At 37.6% G+C, this 25,539-nt stretch overlaps 1 protein-coding gene across 1 annotated transcript in view; it reads right to left on the reverse strand.

The window, feature by feature from the left end:
* The window catches only part of LOC124607240 (ATP-binding cassette sub-family C member Sur), a 410,012-nt gene that overhangs the window by 257,698 nt on the left and 126,775 nt on the right, over positions 1 to 25,539 (reverse strand). The window contains exons 4-5 of the mRNA XM_047139518.1: positions 16,396 to 16,545; positions 235 to 549 (exon numbers count right to left, since the gene is read on the reverse strand). Of these exons, the coding sequence (XP_046995474.1) occupies positions 235 to 549; positions 16,396 to 16,545 (465 nt within the window). The remainder of the gene's footprint in view (positions 1 to 234; positions 550 to 16,395; positions 16,546 to 25,539) is intronic.

Below are 25,539 nucleotides of genomic sequence, written 5' to 3' on the forward strand. Positions count from 1 at the left end.
TCCTAGAAAAATTACTGAAAGTCACTACTATTGGACAGATCCTCATTTACCAAAGGACTGAATGCTTTTGTCTATTAGCCATCCATGTTGCCTCTTATCAGAAATATTCAGACCATGATGTTTATATTGCTTATCAGTACTTCCCTTGAACATTTATACCAATATCAATTTAATATTTCATTTGTGTGCAAAGCAGAATGTTAACAGTTAAACATTAAACAATAAAATACTTGCCTTCAGTGGAATTGCCCAAATATAATGTCCAATCCAAAAAAATGACATTATGTTGAATGAATCTTCTGACATCAAGTTTGTTATTGTTCCAGTATCTACTGCTGTTTGACATTTCACATGTTTTTCCATGGTATGCTTGACTGTACCATTTGATAAACCATGACTACTTTCTGGTCTCTTCTCTTTGATGCCTGCATTGTGACTATTAATCAGACCACCTGATTTACGTAAATATATTGGCTGCTGTTCATGCTCATCCTTATGTTCTCTTATTGCCCATACACAAAGTTGCAGTGATTTCTTATATACCAAGGCCTGAAAAGAAAATAACCACACATAAGAAAGAGGATGCTGCCAGTAAGGTACTCACTTCTTACTTCTGCAGTACAACACATTAGTTTAGTAATTATGTAACTACAGTCTAAGCAAAATTATTTGGGGGCCACAGGTGTTATTAACTATTAATATCTATGTTTCAAAGAGTTAATTTTCAAATTTTATTGCAGTGTTAAGATATATATTTAAAAAAGGAAAATGGTTGGAGCTTCTCTAAAAAAAATGGGCCAGTAGATATAAGACAACTGTAATGCAGTTCCAAAGCAAAATTTGATGATATTTTAATTATTTTAATTGAATCAACTGTGGGTTCTTGGTGAAACATTGTAAATTAACTAAACAAACACTGTTTCTTAGCCTTGTTTCACAATTTATTATTAATGTTATTGCAGAATCTAGGTTTCGGGTTATAAGCCAATTTCCAAGTACATTACTGATTCCCATAGATGATAATGCATAGATAAACATGATGACAAGGAAAAGATAATCTCAACTTCTTAAGGTATTGATCTATAGCTTAATGTACAATTACATTCGATGACCATTTTTTAACAAATTACATACATTATTACATATTCGCCAATTATACAACAGTGACCGGATTAAAATCTTGCATAAGCCAAGATACTTTTAATTACAATGGACTGGGGCCCAAAGTTTTGCTTCTATCCTGGAGTTGTGATCTCATCTAAAATAGGTGAATAATTGAATTGGGTTTCCTCGTTTACTAATAGATGTAAGGATATACCCATCCCCACACCCATAATTAAATGAGCAAATCCAGTTCAATTATTCCCCTCTTTTAGATGAGATCACAACCCCAGGATAGAAGCAAAACTTCAGGCCCCAGTCCATTGTAGTTAAAAATATCATGGCTGATGCATAACTTTAATCTGGTCAATGTAGTATAATTGGTGAATGTGTAATAATGTATGTAATTTGTTAAAAAGTGGTCATTGATGTAATTGCACATTAAGTTATGGATCAACACCTTAACAAGCTGAGATTATCTTTGCCTTGTCATCATGTTTATCTGTGCATTATCATCTTTGGGAATCAGTAATGTACTTGAAAATGGGCTTATAACCCGAAACCTAGGTTGTGCAATAACATTGTGAAACAAGGCTAAGAAACAGTGTTTGTTTATTTAATTTATCAGATTTTTTAATTATCTGTCTAATGAAGTTATCACTGCCTGTAGAAGCAAAAGCAAACAGAAAAGGCAGATTTAGGACATAGCTCCTTCAAATGATCCTGAGAATATTGTAACTGTTATAAGACAAGAAACCATATCTCTGGGTTGGTGTGCAGGTAACTGCTTTTAACAGAGTAAAAAAGTCTTGCAAAAGGAGCAGATATGGGTAAGGAAGGAGGTTAAGATCTTTCAAATTGCATTTCCAGGGAGACCTAAATGCCTCTGCATTTGATTGGTACTACAGAAATTCAAAATATTACACAAACCCCAGTTAATGAAAGGTTTCAAAATATTTCCCAGTACACTAAGTGCTAGGGCTGGGCAAATGATGCTCACAGTGGAATGGCCCCAAGTTTACTGAATACCCCACAGACCTGGATACATATCAAGTGCTGCTGGAATCATTTCAGGGAACAGCAAGTGATGTAGTATTAATTCCTGTCATTGATGAGTACAGTAGATGCTCCTTTTGTGTTTGTTTGAACTTGAAGTAAGAGTTCTCATGTGGCATGCAACATCATTCTTTAATCTGTATCACCTGGTTATAAGCAGAACAGTAAATATATCATTTTATTCTAGCAATTTGTACATTATTTGGTGAACATATGAGTTTGGTAACACATTTTGTGGAAAATTAACTGTGAAATTATGGATTTATTTGATTTCACATTCTGATAACATTAATGTTACCTCATAAAGATTTCATTATTTTAACAGCAGTATCCACATTATTGAAGTGTGACATTATTATTTACCATTTTCTGTTGTGTAGTAGCAGTATGAGTGCCACATAGTGTAAAAGCATATTTTCTTATTAACAAACTCTTACACTTGATTTGATTTATTATTACATTCCCTTCACTTGAGAGTACTTCATACAGAGAAGCAATAATGAGCTTAAAAAAGACCCTACTTCGAGTAGCTTCCAGAAAAATGTTAATGAAGAATAAGTGATGAAATATTTCAGAACCAATATTAAAACACAACATCAATAATAATAAAATGTAATTGGATGGATAAAAAATCCACTCACCAAGCAGCAGCAGAACACACATACAAAATAAGGTTATGATTACGCAAGGTTCTGGAGCCAGTGGCTCCTTCTTCAGGCAGAAGGGTTGAAGAGGATGGAAAAGGGGCAAAGGAAAAGGACTGAAGAGGTCTAGGAAAAGGGGTAGATTTCAGAAAAGTCACCCAGAATCACAGGTCAGGGGAAACTTACCGGATGGGATGAGAAGGAAAGTGCATCCAAGGAAACATTAGGGGCAGATAACAGTGGGATTCTGTAGAAGGTGAGAAGTCTGGTGGAGTGGGAATTGGCTGATGAGACATATAGGTTGCAGATTAGCTGGGTAAGAGCAATAGAGGGCTGTATTTTAAACCATTAAAGAGGCTGGTGTAGAGTAGGATTACATACGGAAACAGGGACTTTCAATGCTAGGCCTTTTGGAGGACTCCAAGGGACGAAAAGGTTTCAAAAAATAGAATGTGGGACCTTAGTTTTGATAGTGCAAAAGCATGTTTTCAAAAACAACATATGTAATATGTGATGGCATTCATCATGACAAGAGAAGACAGTTTAAAATGTTAGAAACCATGGGAGTGGCAAAGGAGACAAGCAGAGGGAGGATAAAAAATAAAAAGCCAGAAGAAAAGCAAAGGAAAAAACTCGGAAAAAATCAGAAAAATTCATATGGAATTCATGATAACAGACACTGGCCAACAAGAGGTAATGAATGGGTGAGAATTTCTCACCAGAAAAGTGGTCTATATGGTATGAAAAAAAAAATGTTGGAGAAGAAAAAAATCAATTAGGAAAGTTGTGAAAAGAGCCAAATTTTAAAAACTGGGTGAATAGAAAGATGAAGTCATAGAACAAAATGTAAACTATTTAGCTTGGCAGTTAAAGTAATGTAGGAGATGGCAGTAAAAGTCAATCAGAGTGGCTTGGCAAAAAACCAACACACAAAAACCTAAAAGAATTATGTATAACCAAGATAAGTGGAGGGTGGGAAAGAAAGTAGCTGTCAAATCTGTAAATAAATTGGTGAAAGATGATCAGGAGAAAGCCCTGCAGTGTAGTGAATTTTAAATTGTTAGAGGCAAATTCATAAATAACAATGGAATTGTTATATTCAACTAAAAATGGACCCATCTACTTGCACATAATTCAGTACAAGAAAAGATGTAGGGGCAAAGAGTTGATTAGTCTTGGTGGCACAGATAAATAAACGAATGGATTAGCACATAAGGTTGAAGACAGACAACAGTTTGAACAAGACAGGTGACAACAAAGACTGACAAGAGTGTTGCATAAGAAGGAGTGATGGTCACATGGGCTAATATAACAATGAAAGCAATCAATTGTTGACAATATAACGTAATTGAATAGATACAAAAATCTATTCACCAAGCGGTGGCAGAGCATACTAATAAAAGAAGGTTATAATTGGCAAGCATTCGCAGCCAGTGGCTTTCCTTCTCATCCCAGCTGGTGAGTCTCCCCTGACCTGCAGTTCTGGGTGATTTTTGCTAAATCTATCCTTTTTTCTAGACCTCTCCAGTTCATTTCCTTCAACTCTCTTCCTCCCCCTTCAATCCTTCTGGCTGAAGAAGGAGCTAGTGGCTCTGAAAGCTCAACTAATTATAAACTCCTTTTATGTGTGTCTTCTGCCGCCAATTGGTGAGTAGATTTTTTTATCTATCCAATTACATGATATTGTCAAAAATTGATTGTTTTCATTCTTATAACATCAATAATAAGATACTTAATTAGTTAGCTGGTTAGTTTCAGTCCACAACAGATAACTTCATGTAGTTAAACACTCGAAACCAAGAAGTGCCATCTGCATTCAACACTACGTAAAAATACGTAGATATTTTACATCAAAGGCATTATTATTCCAGTTACCATTGCAGTAGATAAATATCACTGAATTTTTCTCTATGTTTTTAATAAATTTTTAAAAGAATCTTATTGATAAATATTCATTCCTCTACGCTGACAAAGCTTTTTCTCATACTTTCTTATTATATTTAAAGTTGTAAGGCAGACATAAATCGACAGTGCATTACTTAGTATGATAACTAAAGGTTATCAGCCTTCATTAATAGCTCAGGGTACCAGTTTCAAAGGTTTCATAAAACTCTTGGCTCCCCAATATAACATTCCGTGAAGGAAAAGTTCAATCAAATGACAGCATTTGCAGGCAAGTGCAACATAAAGGATGATGGGCCCAAGATAGCTGCTGCTGCTCTACTTATGTCATTAATGACATTTTTGACATGTTTAAGCAACACACATCTTTGAGCAATGAATTGCATCTATCTGTGAAATGGCATGTGAGCATGTGAGCCTTACACTAAAAATCTTCAAATTCATATATTCTCCCTAATTTCATCTTCATTTGGTGAAACTGTAAACAAATGACAGTTAAATGGTAAGGTCACAAATATTGTAAATAATAATACAATAAACATGAAATATATTTTAGTATAATGATAAGGATAGTTGCTACTCATCATATAGAGGAGATGCTGAGTCTATTTTTGTCAAAGGTCTTGTTCGCTGAAAGCTAACTTTCTGACAGTCTTTTTGTCATGCTTTCTGCAACTCAGCATCTCTGCTGTATGGTGAGCAGCAACTATCCTTTTCATTATATTGTTACATTCCATCCTGGATTTTCCATTGTTTAAGTATATTTCCAGGTACACCATAGGTGTGCAATATTTTCCTTGCTTCACTCATATCTTAAACCTCATGACAAAGTAGACTATATCCAAAATTTCTGAATTTCAAAAAATTAAGACGTAAATGTCATCATATTATTTCTTTTTTTAAATTTGTTTTCCAGTTTTGTTTGCTTGCTCAAGGATAAACTAGGAATCATTGGGCATCTATTAGACAACTGGTTCAGGTGATGGAAAAATGGAAATGAGCGTATGGCGTCGTTGGCCGGAAGGCCCCTATTTGGGGAAGTTCGGCCACCAAGTGCAAGTCTTATTTCATTCAACACCACATTGGGCGACTAGCACATCAATGATGAAGATGAAATGACGATGAGGACAACACAACACCCAGTCCATGAGCAGAGAAAACCTCCAACCCAGCCAGGAATCGAACCCCGGCCCATTTGCACGGGAGGCAAGCATGTTACCACCAAGCTAAGCAGGTGGACATTCAGGTGATTTAACAGAGAATGCAGAACAAATGGTGCTTGTAACATTACTGGAACCCTGTATTAAAAAGTTGGGTTTCAGAAGCAGTGAAAAGGTGAAACATAATATCAGCTTCTCATTTCCCCATTTAGGTCCATCATAGGATAGGAAACAGTTTTCTCAAACCACCTGTTGTTTCCATCATTAGTATATCAGTGGCTTCAGCATTGCAATGACCAGCATACTGCAAGATCTAGTAATATAGGGGGAAGATCCTTCCACATTGCTCTGCAGATCTTCTGTTACAATTGAGAAAAAAATAAAAGCAGATGCTCACTGTAGATCATTCTGTACCATCTGAACAAATATTATCAAGCACAAAGCTCATACTAAACAGCCAATGCCTGTCTAGAATTATGTACGGGAAGATCGTTTTCTTGAAAACCATTGGTGACTATGACTGGTAGCTCACATTGCATTTTTTATTATGGTTTATATCACAATTCACTTTCTTTGCTAAAAATTGACATACCAAAACATGTACACAATATTCATGTAATATAATAACTTAGGGGTCAATAGCTTGTGGTCTTGTGGTTAATGTTGGTGCCTCTCAATCACAGGGCGCTAAGTTTGATTCTCACACAGGCCAGGGATTTTCTCGACTTGGAACTGAGTTTGTGCGTGTCCTCAACATTGTTTCATCATCAACATGCAAGTCACTGAAATGGCATCACATAAAAAGTCTTGCACCAGACAGCCAAAAATGCAAAAGCACATTTCATTTTATGACTTATGGGAACGTACATGGGTGCAACATCCGCATATATTTCAATTAGTGAACACCCTCTCATTTTCAAGACACAAACAAAAACAGTGATTGCAGTTTATGACAACTTTAGCCATTAGTGAGGAAGGCAATGTCAAACAGGAAAGACAACACTAACTGGAAGTAACTAGCATTACCTCACAACCAAAGATAACCAACATCAGATTTTATCATTCACAAAATGTTAAATTAATAATGAGTGATCAGGTAGTGATCGCTCTGTCCCTCTGTTGTTAGGACAAGGGCAGATCATGATTATAGGCACAATTTCAGCAAAAATCTCCTTATCTATTTATCAGATCACTTCATAGTTTAATCTCAACATCTTTCTCAATACCATTCTCCAGGTAACTGGAAGTGAAAGCCAGAATCTCCCCGTTGTTGTACTCAATCTGATGACTGGAGCCAAGGTAGTGTTCTACTAATGCAAATTGGCTCAGCTGTTGCAAGCCTTTGTGACACTTGTGCTCTATAGGTCAGTCCTCCACAATTCTGATGGTCTGACCAAAGTAAGACATGCCACAACTGCTAGGGATATAGCAGACAATGAGATCATTGTTTACAGACTATATATGTGCCTTTTTCTTAGATGGTGGTAGCAAAACATATTTCAAACAGTGTTTTCTCAATCCAGTCCTGCTGTAAATAGTATCTGTGTAAAGCAATAAAGGTGCAGACTTAGGTGCTGCATCATTATTTTCCTCATTCAGGTGATGCACGGTTGGTCAACAGCACAATGTGTGTCTGATTTGTCTCTCACCTTACCAGCTCTGACACAAGGTTACTGCAAGGTGGGCTAACACAGCTGATGAACTTTCAGGTAAGGCAGTGAAATGGGGCCTATAAATCAAGGTATGAAGTATCCCACCATGGTGAGTCAGATGGTGACAACTATCAGCATGAAGATACAAATTAGTGTGAGTACACTTCTGATAAATGACAAATCCCAATGTACCATCAGCCTCTTTCTTTATCAGTGCAGCAGTGATGGGAAGGCAATCAATTTTTTCATTTCCATGTTAAAGCAAATATTCGGGTGGATTGAATTGAGATGTTCTAAAAAGCTGTGCAAATTCTCACTACCATGACACCAAATAATAAAAGTATCATCTACTTATCTAAAAAAAGCATGGAGGCTTCTGAGTGACTGACTGTAGGATACATTCCACAAAATCTTCCATAAAAAGAATGGCAGAGGTAGGTGACAAAGGACTTCCCATTATAACTCTCTCTGCTCATAGAACTGGTCATTCAATAAAAAGTAAATGGAGGGCAACACATGTCAAAACAAGTATGTTAATTCAACACCAGACCTAACTTTAATTAAGCATAGTGAATCCCACAGAGAAACGTGAGTGAAGAGAGGTACCATATTAAAACTCAGTAAAATATCAGTCAGTCAAACATTCCTCTGACTGACATGATACCCACTGAATTCCTAATGTGATATACAGCAGATAAGAATTTGCTTGATGCCTTCCTAACAGGCAGCCTCTGCTCCTTCCAAGATCCAGTGAGGCTTAAATTCAAAGAAATAGTATCGACAGAGATATATACCAAATAAATTAATAAAGATGGTATTGATCCTCCATTATACACAAAACAGGTCAGAACACTGTTGGAGGGGGAGGGGGAGGGGGGGGGGGGAGGATGCAAAATTTAAAAGAATGTAAAATACTTTAATGTAAGACACTTTTACCAGTTTCTGCAATGAAACTCTATCGTGAAATGTGACAGAATATCCAAAGAGATTCTGGGTGTATGTAAAGTCCACCAGCAGCAATACATAATCTGTACCTAGGAAGTTTAAATAAAATGCTTTCTGTCACAATTTTTTCATGTTTTATGAAATTACATAATGCATTTCAGACCCTATCAGTCCATCTTCAAATGGAAATCATCTAATACACAGTTTACATTTGCTCTTGAATGAGGTGAAATGCATTTTCCTGTTATGAGAAAGTTAGGTGTTAGGTTTTTCTTTTGTGAATCAAGTGCAGCGATATCTGAGAATCAGTGGGGAAAAAATAACAGTGAAAGACTTACCAAACAAACAAGTAAGAACATTTTTAATCTTTGGAGATCAGTCTCATTTGTTTGATAAGTTTTATGTTGTTTTCTCCACTGTTTCTGACATACTTCCACACTAATTCACAAAATACGAAACCTATCATCTAACTTTCTCATAACAGGAAAATGCATTTCAACTCACTCAAGAGCAGTTATGTATTAGATGACTTGCACCTGAAGATAGATCCACAAGATCTGAAATTCACTGAGTAATTTAATAAAACGTAAAAAGATTTTGACTGAAGGCATTTTATTCAAACTTCAAGACATTTTATTCAAACTTCATGTGTATTTAATAAATTCATATTCACAGCTGCAAAATATGGATAAAATAAAAATAAAATACAATCAATACCTTGACTGCAGTATAGCAATGATAATTTTACCAATGACACTGCCACTAAAGCGGAGTTACTAAACACAGCTTTCCAAGATTCCTTCACCACAGAAGACAAAGTAAATGTTCGAGAATTCAAACCAAGAACAGCTGCCAACATGAATACCTCACAACTAAATATCTATGGAGTAGTGAAGCAGCATAAATCACTTAACAAAGGCAAGCCCTCCAGTCACATTATATGCTGATTAGGTTCCTATCAGAGTGTGCTGATTCAATAGCTCCATACTTAGCAATCATATTCAACAGCTCACTCATTGAAAGATCCATACAAAAAGACTGTGAAGCTGCACAAGTTACACTAACACCCGAGAAAGGAAATAGGAGTAATCCACTGAATTAGAGACCCATGTCACTAACATTGATCTGCAGTGGGATTTTGGAACATATACTGCATTTGAACTTTACAAATTAACAAAAAGAAAATGATTTACTGACAAACAATCAACACAGATTCAGAAAATTTCATTCTTTATTCTCATGAAGTAGTGACTGCTATCAACAGGCGATGTTAAATTGATTCCAAGTCTTTATATTTCCAGAAGGCTTCTGACACTGTTCATCACACGCAACTTTGAATCAAATTCTGTGCCTATGAAGTATTGTCCCAGTTGTGCAACTGGATTCATGATTTCCTGTCAGAAAGATCACATTGATAGTAATTGATGGAAAGTCATCAAGTCAAACAGAAATCATATCTGGCATTCCCCAAGGAAGTATTATAGCCCTCTGCTGTTCCTAATCTATATAAATGATTTAATAGGCACTCTGAGCAGTCATCTTCAATTTTTTTCAGATAATGCTTTCATTTACCATCTGGTAAAGTCGTCAGATGATCAAAACAACTGAAAAATGTTTTGGACAAGATATCTGTATGGTACAAACTGTGAAGCCTTCCACATGAGTACAGTACTAAAAAGAATCCACTAAATTTTGGTCATACAGTAAATCACTTAAATCTAAAGGCTGTGAATTCAATTAAATATTTAAGGATTATAATTATGCATAACTTAAGTTGGAATTCTCACATAGTTAATGTGTGGAAAGCTAACTAACAACTGTGTCTTATTGGCAGAACACTTAGAAGATGCAACAGGTCTGCTAAAGAGATTGCCTACTGTATGCTTGTGCATCCTCATCATGAGTTCCACTTTGCAGTGCAGGATCTGCTTCAGATAGGAATGATGGGGCATATCAAAAAAGTTCAAAGAAATGCAGCTCAATTTATATTATTGTGAAGTATGTGATGATGATGTTTGGTTTGTGGGGCGCTCAACTGCGTGGTTATCAGCGCCCGTACAATTATCCAATCTTTGCTCAGTCCAATTTCGCCACTTTCCTGGATGATGATGAAATGATGAGGACAACACAAACACCCAGTCATCTCGAGGCAGGTGAAAATCCCTGACCCCGCCGGGAATCGAACCCGGGACCCCGTGCTCGGGAAGCGAGAACGCTACCGCGAGACCACGAGCGGCGGACTATTGTGAAGTAGGGGTGAGGGTGTCATGGATGTGATACACGGGTTAGGGTGGCAATCATTAAAACAAAGAATTTTATAGCAGAATCTCTTCACAAAATTTAAATTACCAACTTTCTCCTCCAAAGGGGAAATTATTTTGTTGGTACCCGTCTACATAGGGAGAAAGAATCACTGTAATGAAATAAAAGAAATCAGCTCCCACAGAAATATTTCAGTGTTCGTTTTTCTCCTGCGCTGTTTGAGGGTGGAATGGTAAAGAAATAGCTTGGAGGTGGTTTAGTGAACCCTCTGCCAGGCACTTAATTGTGAATTGACAATTGGTCACGCAGATGCAGATGTGGATACGTACTGACCAACTAGTAAGCTCAAGCAGAGTAGCAAGGTGTTTTGCTACACAGTGTGTTGGCGCACCTATATTAATGTATTACTGGCAATAGAGGAACTGCTTCCTTACGGATATTCAGATAATCTAAAGGAGACAACACCATACATGTTGAGCTATTTACTTTTCTTCAAGAGAGTGGTAATCTTCCTCTCAATTATTTTTGTCTGGCCAGCACTGAGTCTGTGATGCAATGGTTCAGCTAGTAACCGCTGTGTCTTACGAACGCAACCCCATTTGTCCAGCTCAACCATAGCATCGTTCTTTTCCTCTTGTCCACAGATAACAATATCAGAATCGACACTGAGAAACTGTAAAGCAGAATTCTCACATTCTTTGGCAAACATGCACCCATCAATGTGACATGCTTCTATCCTAGACTCCTCGGTAGCACCCATGATAAGTTAAAATCAACCCCTTTGACAGAACTTACGAAATAAATAACTAGAAAAGCATTTGGGTTCCAATACAAAGTTCAAGCTCTTCTCTAGCATGGATAATGATGTGTCATCCAAAGACTTACTGGTGAGTTGTAATATCACATTACAAGTCAGGGAAACATTTGTTTCTAAATATGCCATCTTTTGGTTTCTGGTTGACATTGCATTGTCCACCAAAGATTTAAGGTGGCATGCAGGGTGAGCTCTCATCTCATTTGTGTTTTGAAAATGACAGGGTGTTCACCTGTCAAAATATAGAAATTTTTCAAGGATGTAACCCAGCTGCATTCTGGTAAGTTATTTGACCAATCAAAAACTTGGAGAGGCCCAAGTTTTACTTCATGCAGTTATCTTCATGTTTCTAAATAAAAATGCATAAATTCATTTCTGGAGTTTGCTTCATCATTTTTACTCTGGATTTTCTAACTGTTTTTCAGCATGCTTAATTTGACTATTAAAGTCCGTAACAATTCATCGTATGGGTTGTAAATGTGCATTACAGGCAATGTCCATATAATAGAACAATGTGTAAAATAACTTATTAGCTTTCATTTACAAACAAGCTGGAAATATTTTGATAATATAAGGAAAGACATTAATCACAAATTAAATGCATAACAAACAAAATAAAACAGAGAATAAAACTGAAACTTATTTGTGATTTCAAGAATTAACTACTGCATAAGATCCATCTTAGAGTTGGTACAAACAGACACTGTTAGATTGTGGAACTGGAAGAAGCTTGAGCTGGGACAAAGATTTCTTAAGCTGCCCAGTTCATTCAAGACATGATCAGGCACAGTATTACTTAGGGGGCCCTGTCATCACTTGCAAACATTCGTTAAACAGGCATCTCGTCTCCACTTGCTTATTATTAATATTTATAAAATTAAGCAAGTTCTTTTCCTGTAAGTTTATCATGAATGCAACTGTTTTTTACATTAAATTTTGTTTTGAAATTACATGACATTATCATATTTCATTAAAAAAATATTTCCAAGTATCTTTTGATTACTGATTACATTCATCATCACAGTCCAGCAGGAGCTCCTAATATACAGAAAATCATTGTCCTCTTGGCTGAATCTTCATTTTGTGAGGTGTGGAAAAAATTTTGGAAAATAATACCACCATGGACTGAAGGAGTGTAACTACATTCTCTGCCAGAATTTCAACTACCTTTCATTTTGCCTTTCCAAAATCCTTCTGACGACTCAGAAAGTGGTATTCTGGTACCCGCCCCTCTGGTCCTTATGCCACACATACTCCCAGTACTTTCCCACATGAGACATATCCCTATGAAAAACACAGATCCAAGACCATCTCCACGTAGCCATTAAGCACGTCCTGTTGCAGCCTCATCACAAGCATAACCCTTCTGTCAGGGCTGAAAGTCATGTTTTATATCAGTCCTGTTGCACAGCCTTTTATGTAGGTAATACCACATACTAGCTGTTCTGTCAAACGAATTGCCACTGCCGAACGGTGATCAACGGCAAACTTGCACACTCACCCCATAGCAGAAGCAAGAGATGCCACCAAGTACAACAAACCAGAAGCTCCTGTAAAGTTTGGAAGGTAGGAGACGAGATACTGGCAGAAGTAAAGCTGTGAGGACTGGGCGTGAGTCGTGCTTCGGTAGCTCAGATGGTAGAGCACTTGCCCGTGAAAGGCAAAGGTCCCGAGTTCGAGTCTCGGTCGGGCACACAGTTTTAATCTGCCAGGAAGTTTCATATCAGCGCACACTCCGCTGCAGAGTGAAAATCTAAGAGTTGCTAATGTCCAGCAGCAGCAACCTCGCAAGCTTTGCACCTGAATGTACCTAGCTTCACACTGCACATGCAAATGTTCAGTCTCTGTCAGCTCATTTCAGAGAATTCTGTCATATATGAGGTGTTTCACAATTGTGTTACATGCTTCTAGAAGTTGTAGAGGGGAATTAGTGGATCACGTTTTACACAGGAACCCAGGTCTGGAGATGTCATACAATGACGCTGCAGAGCATCAAACTGGCACTGGTAAATGTATGTATGTACAGAGTGGTTCCATGATGATCTACCAAAGGTTTGAGGATGATGGAAATGGATAAATGTATCAGTATTAGGTAACGATCCTTGGTATGGAAATAAACAAGTTGAAAGATACAAGTGAAAATCATTCTGGTCCCTCTGACAGCAGAATACATGCACTGGTACTGCTGTTGTTAAGAATGTAGGGATACAACTTTCAGAGCAGTAATATCAACTAAGACAGGCACAAATGTCTAAAACATGGGCTCTAAAATGCATACCCGAGGAGCTATGGGCTCTTTTTGATATTTACTAGTGTGAAACATATCTCCTCTATTGAGCAAGTGCTCATCGCTCTTAAGGTATGCATTTTAGAGCCCATGTTTATGAGACATTTTTTCTTGTTTTGATCCATACTATCACTCGAAAGTTTTCTGAGTAACAGTCTTAGCAACAACAGTAATGGTACATGTATTCCACAATAAGAAGTGTCAGAATGGTTTTTGCTTATAACTTTTGACTTGTTTGTATCCAGTACAGGGACCCTTGCCTCAAATTACTACATTTATCCTTCTCCATCATCCTTGAAAGTTTGTAACATCATCATGGAATCACCTCATATATACATACATTTACAGGCCCCAGTGCCTATAACTTTGATGCTTGGGAGCGCTGTTGAATGACATTTCTGGACATGGGTTACTACGTAAAACTTGATCTACTAAGTCCCCTATTGTAGTGTATAACATGAATTATGAAACACCCTCTATTTAAAGTCATACACATCCATGAATACTTCTGTCAGAAATCTCGCTCAAAACAAGTATTCCCATAAGTTTGGTAATTTAGACAGCTACAGCTTTCTGAAACATGACAGATGTTACAGAAGAGGGGAACAAATAAGGGCTTTCATATGCTGTGATTTATCAACTACTAAGCTGCACACATCCAACAATAATGAAGATAAACAAGTGGAATATATTTTCATAGAGATCAAATCCCTTAACAGAAAGTTTCTGATATGTGTCCTCTTCCAACCCTCTAAAGTAGGCAAGTTTGCTTGCTTTGAAACTACTCTTTCAAGCCTCAAATCTACATATGAGCATATAATTATACCTCGTGACACTAACATAAATTTTCCAGACAATAGTCCCCCCAGTGTGAAATCTAAGCAGACGACTTTTTCTTAAAATGTGTCACTATTTCAGCTTGCTCCTACCTATCATAAAACAGCAGTCACTTTCTCGTAGATATATTTGCAGCAAAATCCCCAAATAGAGTAATTCGTACCTCTCAGATATCTGCACCTGGCATGTCTGCCCATGACATAATTTTCATGATGCACTCACTAGAATGTCCCAGAAAGAAGCCACAGTTGGCTATATACCAAGACTTCAAACACATTAATTTATCTGAATTGGCAAGAAATAGTTTGTGGAATGTCTTATATTCCCTTCTCAAACATAAACAAGAAACTTCATGGATTTACTAACAAACTTACTCAACTATATGAAAAATATGCTCCCCTAAAGACAGGAATAGTAAGAAGGAAACCTGCATCTTGGCTAACTGAAGAATTACAACAGCTCATGATTCTCAGAGACATTGTGTATTGGGCATTCAAACTGCATCCCATGCCTTAAAATCTTATTGTTTACAAACAAAAGCAGAACAGAGCCAGTCCAGCTGTGAGAAATGCAAAATTCCGGCATGCACATACATTAACCAACCACAGAAATAGATTAGCTATCCTGTGGAAAAACCTATGTGGTCTTGGTACAGGCAAACTAAAACCTGCAGCTGATCCCATTGTTCCAGCTGAAGAACTGAACCGGTAATTCACATTACCTACAACCATAAATGAACCACAAATCAGAGACTCATTGACTACTTCATGAGGATAAATGATTGTAGCCATAGAAAATTCTATCTAAAGCATATTACTTGCACTACAATCATAAAACACCATCATGCATATCAGATCAGCTTCTATTGTACACATTGGCATCACAGTCCAAATTGTAAAGCTTATTATTGACCCATTTCTGTCCACTATAACAGTTATCTCCAACCACTTCTTAAACACAAGTGTTTTCCCTGATTTTGTGTCAGTATAATACCAGAAATAAAGAAAAAAATGGCATCAGCAGCCACAGAACAGCACTCTACAAATAGCATCCATAAAATGCAGGATTAAGATTAGGCACAATACACTGTCCAGTATAATTATGACTCTTTCCACAATGAGGCTTAAGTTTCATCTTACATAATTCCCTTTTAGAAACCCTTTTTACACATTAGAAGAATAGCATACATACATGTGGAATAAGAAATGCTTTGCAAAAATATGTGAACAGAGTTTAGTAAACCATTTATTTGTAATCTTACCATATGTTAATCAATATTGTATTTTGAAGTATGTATTATTGTGTTATGTATCAAAAATTGAAACCTTTGTTGTTTTTGTACAAGTGAAACAAATCATTCAATGTTGAATAAAGTGTTGTTACTATTATTATGTCTCAATGGTACTGTGACTTTTTACCTTTACTCCTACCATTATTTATGGCTAGTAATAAATTGTACTCTGCCTGCTGTAATTTTAATTTTGCTGGTGCAATTTAACAATTAGAAAGTCATTGGTTGAAATAAATGTAATTTGTAAATGGTTTCTTAAAATTTAAGGTACTCAGTAAATTTAATAAATGTATTACACATAACCAATGAACATTTTATGGTTTTGGAGGGTACTTTGTTAATAATAGGTACTGTTTGTACATGATAAAACTATAGTTACTATGGTTATCAAAGGAAGCACTTGAAAAAAATAACTATTAAAGTTACCTCAGGATAAATTCATACCTGTAATGCATTTTTCAGTCGTATTCCTTCAATGTTAACAATGTGAGTTGAACATTGTGATAAAGTTCCTTGAGCAATTGCCGCTATGAGAACAATACATCCCATAATGTACCCATTTCTCACAAAGTCATCCCATGTAGGAAAATAAATCTGCAAAATATAGATAGGAACAATTAGTGATTGCAATGCTGGCATTGAATGTCAACATATTACTTTTTCCCCACACATCATACAAATTGCTGTTCATACCACATTCTACATTCTTTCACAAAAATCTTTGGTAAGCTGGCAGCATCAGATTATTGACTAATCATGTGCTTTCAAGAATACATACATTTGTAACTAATTAGCTTATCCAAACCAAGTTCATGGAATAAGATTTTAATGTCAGTTTTCTTTATCAAAAACATCAAACAAGAATTATTCAAATTTTAATTTACTAGTGTGTACTTTTGTGCGAATGTTTTAATCTACAAATGTTAATAGCCTTGGGAAATATAACAGATCTTCTCTGCTAGGCACCATGCTAAGAACTTCTTGCAGTTTCACTGGTTACAGGAGGGACACTGGGAGTAGGGGGAGATTCCACCCATACTGACATCCAGCCAATGTGCTATGATGCCAGCCTTTATCAGTTGGCCTCATTATTATTTTTTTACATGAATTTCTTATGGGAAGAAAAAACAAAAAAAAAGATAATACTGGACAGACATTTGCCTGATTTAGAGTCACTGACACCATCTTCATGTTGTAGAAACATGGCAAGTTTGGTGTCTGTTTCTTCCGGTAGAGCCTCAACAGCTATTGTCAAAACTGCTTTATATGGGCACCTTCAAATCAGTTAGCTACCTCCCTAGAAGCTAACTTCCAGCTCTCAGTTAGCTCTACAAATCATATTTATTTTGGACACACCAACCATCAATGGTGACTGCATTCAGAGAGCTGTTACCTATCTACATCATTGGTGCCAAAGAGTCATTCCTCTACTGCCTTGGCAGGCTAAGCACTGCATTTAGATTGGGAAGCAGGAGATACTCATTTATGCTTATAATTTTGCCAGACACTTGACTTATCTACCACTTCTTTAACACAGTCCAACTATAAGCATCTTCTGTCTTATTGGGGAGGAGTCCAAATATGAAAGTGGCTATGCTATACACCAGCTATATAGCAAGATGACACTCAGTACAAATGTATATAACGAACACAGAGAATGCAAAAACATGTCCTAGTTATTATATATGCAAAGCATTGTAACAGGTGTTTATCTGACTGACTGTGATAAAGTTTGTTTGAGATGGTCCAAAGGCTGGTTCCTCATTAAAAAAAAAAAAAAAAAAAAAAAAAAAAAAAAAAAAAAAAAAAAAAAAAAAAAAAAAACTGAAAAAAAGAAAGAACTTATGAGATGTTCACATGATGTCCTCATTATTATTTCCTAAAAGTGCATGAATGGTGGTGAGACTGCTACTAGTCAACAAAACACTGGATACACATGCTAAGCCTGAGAATGTGAACACCAGAGATATGTATGCTCTGCAAAGTAGAAGAGGCTGATAACAGCAGAACACAGCAATGGAACCATGTATTGTGGAATACATCAGTCATTACACTTGTTGAAAATGAGACTCTGCAGTAAATGACCTGTATATATCCCTTTCCTGGATGCAACTGTCTCATTGCTTATGACTGCAGTGGATAGGCCATTGTAAGTGTATCATGGAACAATGGAAAGAAGTTATTTTGTCAAATGAACTATTCATCACACTGATAGTCATCTCAGCATACACTGTCTTCCATGAATGCTTGCTCAAAGCTTACACCAATGGATAAACACAAACCAGTTACAATAGCATTATGCAATGGAGAAGATGTGGCTGCCACTGGATATGTCATAAAAGCAGTGCACCACATCAGTTTTATTGTTGAGCATTTGAAGTACTCCATAGCTAATACATTTCCCTCTGAATGTAACAAGAACTCTGAAGCCTCCCCCTTCATCTTTAATTCATCCTTACACCAAGTGGGGTCCCCCCCCCCCCCTGTTTCACACCTGAGTAACCTGCCACTCCCTTCTGTCCTACCCCTCTTTCGTCCCTGAGGAAGGAACAAGCCGACTTTGGAATTTGCCTTTGTGTGAGACCATGTGTATGAGGTTCGTGTGCTGGTATGAAGTGTTATTGTTTGAATTGCTTCTGCATAATCTTCCATTGATTGTATCAATACCAGTTTGTATTGTGATATACTGTGAAATTTCAAACATTCATGAGTGTCGCGATAAACTCGTACTGTTATCACCAATTATAGGTCTAAACTTAATTGTGCTCTTTTAAAATTTTTGAGAACAGTAGGCCTATCCTCATTCAGAATGAACGTTCTCGAATTTTGTTGTACAACTATATGAGAAATACATATTTTTGAGAATTTTCAGATGCTTACAAGACTATATTTTCATAAGTGACCAGTACAAGTGTTTTGGATACATAACTTATTTCGTAGCAAATCAGTGTTTGTGGTTAACAGTACTGCCAAAGAATAGATTACCCCTGAATTTAATCATATATCAATGCATCTAAACATGCATTACTGAAAATTTTTTGAAGCTACCACTGTCCTTCGCATAGTCTACGAGCAATCTGTAGTAAATCAGCATTTAGTTACTTTAGCAGATATTCTAACATATTGTGTTACATCTAGTTTTCCGTTAAAGAGGAGTAGCCCTAAATATTATCTGAATTTATCATAAATTAACTCTGTTTTCAAATTTGCTAACAACTATAATTAATCTCAAAATGTTTTTGGAAATGTGATTTTTAGCACGGGTTTTTGTGTTGCCTTAATAGAAATCTCATTTTGTGTATTTGCTTCAATTCTAACAGGGAATTAGCAACTTTTTAGCTCAACAGATTAAAAGATAAACAGCGGGCTTAATTTAAAGTTATTTGTTCACTGTCTTGTAATCCATTGTACAGCCAAAATGCAGCCCCACTGCGAATGTTGTTCATGAACATGGGATGAGTTGGTTGAATTAGTAGGCAGCTGGAAATCACCCTGACTACTGTCAAATGATTGGCAGCTGCTAAGAATTGATGTGTTGGAAGAGCTGTTGAGAGTTGTATACCTGTGATACTGTATTCTGTCTCCACTGGATAAAGTATATGATCTGTCATTATTCATCCACTTGGGGGACTCAGGGTGTTGTACTGATCCCCCGAACCAATAAGTTTGAAGTGCTATCTTTCACTGAAACTGAAACTGAGCCAGTGGGACTCACTTCACCTGTTCTGGGGCAACCTGTTTTGTCCAGTGTCAAGAGGAGGCAAATGCAAAAGGGTAGGGGTCTATTAATTGCCAGCAGTTCAAACATACAGTGAATGATGGTACCCTTTAGGGAAATGACAGCAAGGGACAGGAAAGGATACCAGGTGCACTCAGTGTGTATGCCTGGGGACCTCATTCAACATGTTCAGGAGACTATTCTAGCAGCCACTGAGAGAATAGGGTGCAACCAACTGCAGATTGTGGTGCATGTTGGAACAAATGATGCCTGTCATCTAGGCTCTGAGGTCATACTTGGGTGACTTCAGCAACTGGCAGAGAAGGTTGAGAAGACCAGTCTTGTGCATTGAGTTTCAATGAAGCTCAAATTTGCAGCATGTTCCCCGGAACTGATCATGGCCCTTTGGTTCTGAGGTCAGTGGAAGGACTGAACCAGAGGCTTCAAAGTTTCTGTGACAAGCTAGGCTGTGACTTCCTGGCCTTGCGCCATACTTGCGCCTGGACTTGCGCCCCCTAAATAGGTCAGGTATGCACCACACATCAGAGGCTGCAATTCAGGTAGCTGACTGTGTGTGGGGTGCACACAAGATTAGTCAACAATCCATCCAATAGAGATAACAGTAGCTGACGGAAGCCCAGAAGTATCAGTGTAAGATTGAAAGAAATGCCTCCAGCAGGTGAGAGCATTAAAATCCTAATGGAAAACTGCCGAAGTATTCGCAACAAAGTGTCAGAGTTTTAAGCACTCATGAAAAGCAGTGAAGTTCACATACTATTAGATCACATAGCTGGTTGAAACCTGAAGTTGATAGCAGTGAGATTTTTGGGGAAAATCTAAGTGTATATCAAAAAGATAGGAAAATGAGAAATGGAGATGGTGTATTTGATGCAGCAGACAAGACACTGAAATCCATTGGTATTGAAATTGAAGCTGCATGTGAGATAGTTTGTGCAAGACTCAGTATCAGGGTTGGGCGTAAAATGATAATTGGATCCTGTCACCTACCAGATCCACCTACTGATGTAACTGAAAACTTTAGAGAAAACCTCATTTCACTTGTACTTAAATTCCCCAATCATATTGTGATCATTGGAGGAAACTTAAATGATCCAACAATTAACTGGGAAAATTACTGTTCTGTTAGTGCTTGGCATGAAAAGACACCCTGTGAAGCATTACTAAATGACTTCTCTGAAAGTTACCCGTTGTTGTTGTTGTGGTCTTCAGTCCTGAGACTGGTTTGATGCAGCTCTCCATGCTACTCTATCCTGTGCAAGCTTCTTCATCTCCCAGTATGTACTGCAGCCTACATCCTTCTGAATCTGCTTAATGTACTCATCTCTTGGTCTCCCTCTATGATTTTTACCCTTCACGCTGCCCTCCAATACTAAATTGGTGATCCTTTGATGCCTCAAAACATGTCCCACCAACCGATCCCTTCTTCTATTCAAGTTGTGAAACGATCTCCTCTTCTCCCCAATTCTATTCAATACCTCCTCGTTGGTTATGTGATCTACCCATCTAATCTTCAGGATTCTTCTGTAGCACCACATTTTGAATGCTTCTATTCTCTTCTTGTCCAAACTATGTATTGTCCATGTTTCACTTCCATACATGGCTACACTCCATACAAATACTCTAAGAAACGACTTCCTGACACTTAACTCTACACTTTATGTTAATAAATTTCTCTTCTTCAGAAATGCTTCCCTTGCCATTGCTGGTCTACATTTTATAAACTCTCTACTTCGACCATCATCATTTATTTTGCTCCCTAAATAGCAAAACTCCTTTACTACTTTAAGTGTCTCATTCCCTAATCTAATTCCCTCAGCCTCACCTGAGTTAACTCGACTATATTCCATTATCCTAGTTTTGCTTTTGTTGATGTTCATCTTATATCCTCCTTTTAAGACACTGTCCAATCCATTCAACTGCTTTTCCAAGTCATTTGCTGTCTCTGACAGAAGTACAATGTCATCAGTGAACCTTAAAGTTTTTGTTTCTTCTCCATGGATTTTAATACCTACCCCAAATTTTTCTTTTGTTTCCTTTACTGCTTGCTCAGTATACAGATTGAATAACATCGGGGATAGGCTACAACCCTGTCTCACTCCCTTCCCAACCACTGCTTCCCTTTCATGCCCCTCGACTCTTATAACTGCCTTCTGGTTTCTGTACAAATTGTAAATAGCCTTTCGCTCCATGTATTTTATCCCTGTCACCTTCAGAATTTGAAAGAGAGTATTCCAGTCAACATTGTCAAAAGCTTTCTCTAAGTCTACAAATGCTAGAAATGTAGGTTTGCCTTTTCTTAATCTAGCTTCTAAGATAAGTTGTAGGGTCAGTATTGCCTCACATGTTCCAATATTTCTACGGAATCCAAACTGATCTTCCCCAAGGTCGGCTTCTACCAGTTTTTCCATTCGTTTGTAAAGAATTTGTGTTAGTATTTTGCAGCCGTGACTTATTAAATTGATACTTCGGTAATTTTCACATTTGTAAACACCTGCTTTCTTTGTGATTGCAATTATTATATCCTTCTTGAAGTCTGAGGGTATTTCGCCTGTCTCATACAGTTTGCTCACCAGATGGTAGAGTTTTGTCAGGACTGGCTCTTCCAAGGCTGTCGGTAGTTCTAATGGAATGTTGTCTACTCCTGGGACCTTGTTCTGACTTATGTCTTTTAGTGCTCTGTCAAACTCTCACGCAATATCATATCACCCATTTCATTTTCATCTACATCCTCTTCCATTTGCATAATATTGCCCTCAAGTACCTCGGCCTTGTATAGACCCTCTAGATACTCCTTCCACCTTTCTGCTTTCCCTTCTTTGCTTAGGACTGGGTTTCCATCTGATCTCTTGATGTTCATACAAGTCGTTCTCTTTTCTCCAAAGGTCTCTTTAATTTTCCTGTAGGCAGTATCTATCTTACCCCTAGTGAGATAAGCCTATACATCCTAACATTTGTCCTCTAGTCATGCCTGCTTAGCCATTTTGCACTCCCTGTCGATCTCATTTTTGAGACTTTTGTATTCCTTTTTGCCTGCTTCATTTACTGCATCTTTATACTTTCTCCTTTCATCAATTAAATTCAATATTTCTTCTGTTACCCAAGGATTTCTACTAGCCCTCATCTTTTTACCTACTTGATCCTCTGCTGCCTTCACTATTTCATCCCTCAAAGCTACCCATTCTTTTTCTACTGTATTTCTTTCCCCCATTCTTGTCAATTGCTCCCTTATGCTCTCCCTGAAACTCTGTACAACCTCTGGTTTAGTCAGTTTACCCAGGTCCTATCTCTTTAAATTCCCACCTTTTTGCAGTTTCTTCAGTTTTAATTTACAGTTCATAACCAATAGATTGTGGTCAGAGTCCACATCTACCCCTGGAAATGTCTTACAATTTAAAAAAAAATGGCTCTGAGCACTATGGGACTCAACTGCTGAGGTCATTAGTCCCCTAGAACTTAGAACTAGTTAAACCTAACTAACCTAAGGACATCACAAACATCCATGCCCGAGGCAGGATTCGAACCTGCGACCGTAGCGGTCTTGCGGTTCCAGACTGCAGCGCCTTTACAATTTAAAATCTGGTTCCTAAATCTCTGTCTTACCATTATATAATCTATCTGAAACCTGTCAGTATCTCCAGGCTTCTTCCACGTGTACAACCTTCTTTTGTGATTCTTGAACCAGGTGTTAGCTATGATTAAGTTATGCTCTGTGCAAAATTCTACCAGGCAGCTTCCTCTTTCATTCCTTACCCCCAATCCATAGTCACCTACTACGTTTCCTTCTCTTCCTTTTCCTACTACCGAATTCCAGTCACCCATTACTATTAAATTTTCGTCTCCCTTCACTATTTGAATAATTTCTTTTATCTCCTCATACATTTCTTCAATTTCTTCATCATCTGCAGAGCTACTTGTACTACTGTAGTAGGTGTGGGCTTCGTGTCTATCTTGGCCACAATAATGCATTCATTATGCTGTTTGGAGTAGCTTACCTGCACTCCTATTTTTTTTTTATTCATTATTAAACCTACTCCTGCATTACCCCTATTTGATTTTGTATTTATAACCCTGTATTCACCTCACCAAAAGTCTTGTTCCTCCTGTCACTGAACTTTGCTGATTCCCATTATATCTAACTTCAACCTATCCATTTCCCTTTTTAAATTTTCTAACTTACCTGCCCAATTAAGGGACCTGACATTCCATGTTCCGATCTGTAGAACACCAGTTTTCTTCCTCCTGATAACGACGTGTTCCTGAGTAGTCCCCGCCCGGAGATCCGAATGGGGGACTATTTTACCTGTGGAATATTTTACCCAAGAGGACGCCATCATCATTTATTCATACAGTAAAGCTGCATGTCCTCAAGAAAAAGCACCTAGAACGGATAATTATGGGCCTCACTCATGATCGAAATATCTTGGATCTAATGGCAACAATTAGACCCAACCTCTTTGGGGATGTCCACATCGATAATGGTAATAGTGACCATGGCTAAGTTGTGGCAACAAAGGACAACTAAAACTGAAACTTTCAGCACAGAGTAGGAGCATGTGGAAGAAATATGGCTCAAGTGTAAAAGAATAGGTGAGCATACACTGGATAGATAAGAATCCGGTAGAACAGTTCACAATGGAAGGAATAAAAATGGTTCAAATGGCTCTGAGCACTATGGGACTTAACATCTGTGGTCATCAGTCCCCTAGACTGAGAACTACTTAAACCTAACCAACCTAAGGACATCACACACATCCATGCCCGAGGTAGGATTCGAACCTGTTTCTGTAGCAGCAGCACAGTTCTGGGCTGAAGCGCTTAGTACCACTCGGCCACAATGGCCGGCAATGGAAGGAATACTCTATGGTATAGAGTCACTGAAAAGAAACTTCTAAAGAAACAGAGATTACTGCATAATAGGTGCGAAACAAAGTGTAGGGCTATAGTTAGAGAGATGCTGAATGAAACACATTTGGCTATCAAGAGAGTATGCATAATGCCTTCAATGATTACTGTAGCCAAATATTGTCAAATGATATTTCACAAAAACCAAAAAAATTATGGTTGGACGTAAAGGCCATTAGAGGCACCAAAGTTAGTTTTCAGGCCCTACTGAATGAGATAGAAACTGAAATTGAGGGTAATAAACCAAAAGCATGAAATGCTTAACTCCATTTTCAAATGTTCCTTTATAAAGGAAGACCCAGGATAATAGCCCCAATTTAATCCTAGTACCATTGAAAAGTTGAATGAAGTAACTATTACTGTCAGTGGTGTTGAGAAACAGCCTAAAAAAGGTCCATGACCCAATGGAACCCTGTCAGATTCTATACTGAATTTGTGGCTGAGTTAGCCCCTCTTTTACATATAATTTATCATAGATCCCTTGAACAGAAGACTATGCCCAGTTCTTGGGAAAAAAAACACAGGTCTCATCCGACTTCAAGAAGGGTAAGGTAATAGAAGTGATCCACAAAACTACTGCCCAGTATCCCTGACATCGATTTGTTGTAGAATATTATAATAGATTCTGAGCTCAAATGTAATGAGGTATTTGGAACAGAATGGCCTCCTTGATGCCAACCAGAAATGATTATGAAAACACTGATAATGTGAAACTCAGCTTGCACTTTTCTCACATAACATATTGAAAGCTTTGGATCAAAGAAGTCAGGTAGATGCAGTATTTCTTGATTTCTGAAAAGTATTTAACTCAGGACCACACCTATCCTCATTGTCAAAAGTACAGCCATATGGGGTATCAGCCAGCTGGCATGGATGAGCGGTGCTAGGCGCTACAGTCTGGAACCGCGAGACCGCTGCGGTCGCAGGTTCGAGTCCTGCCTCAGGCA

This window comes from Schistocerca americana, chromosome 1 (assembly GCF_021461395.2).
Source record: "Schistocerca americana isolate TAMUIC-IGC-003095 chromosome 1, iqSchAmer2.1, whole genome shotgun sequence".
NCBI lineage: Eukaryota > Metazoa > Arthropoda > Insecta > Orthoptera > Acrididae > Schistocerca > Schistocerca americana.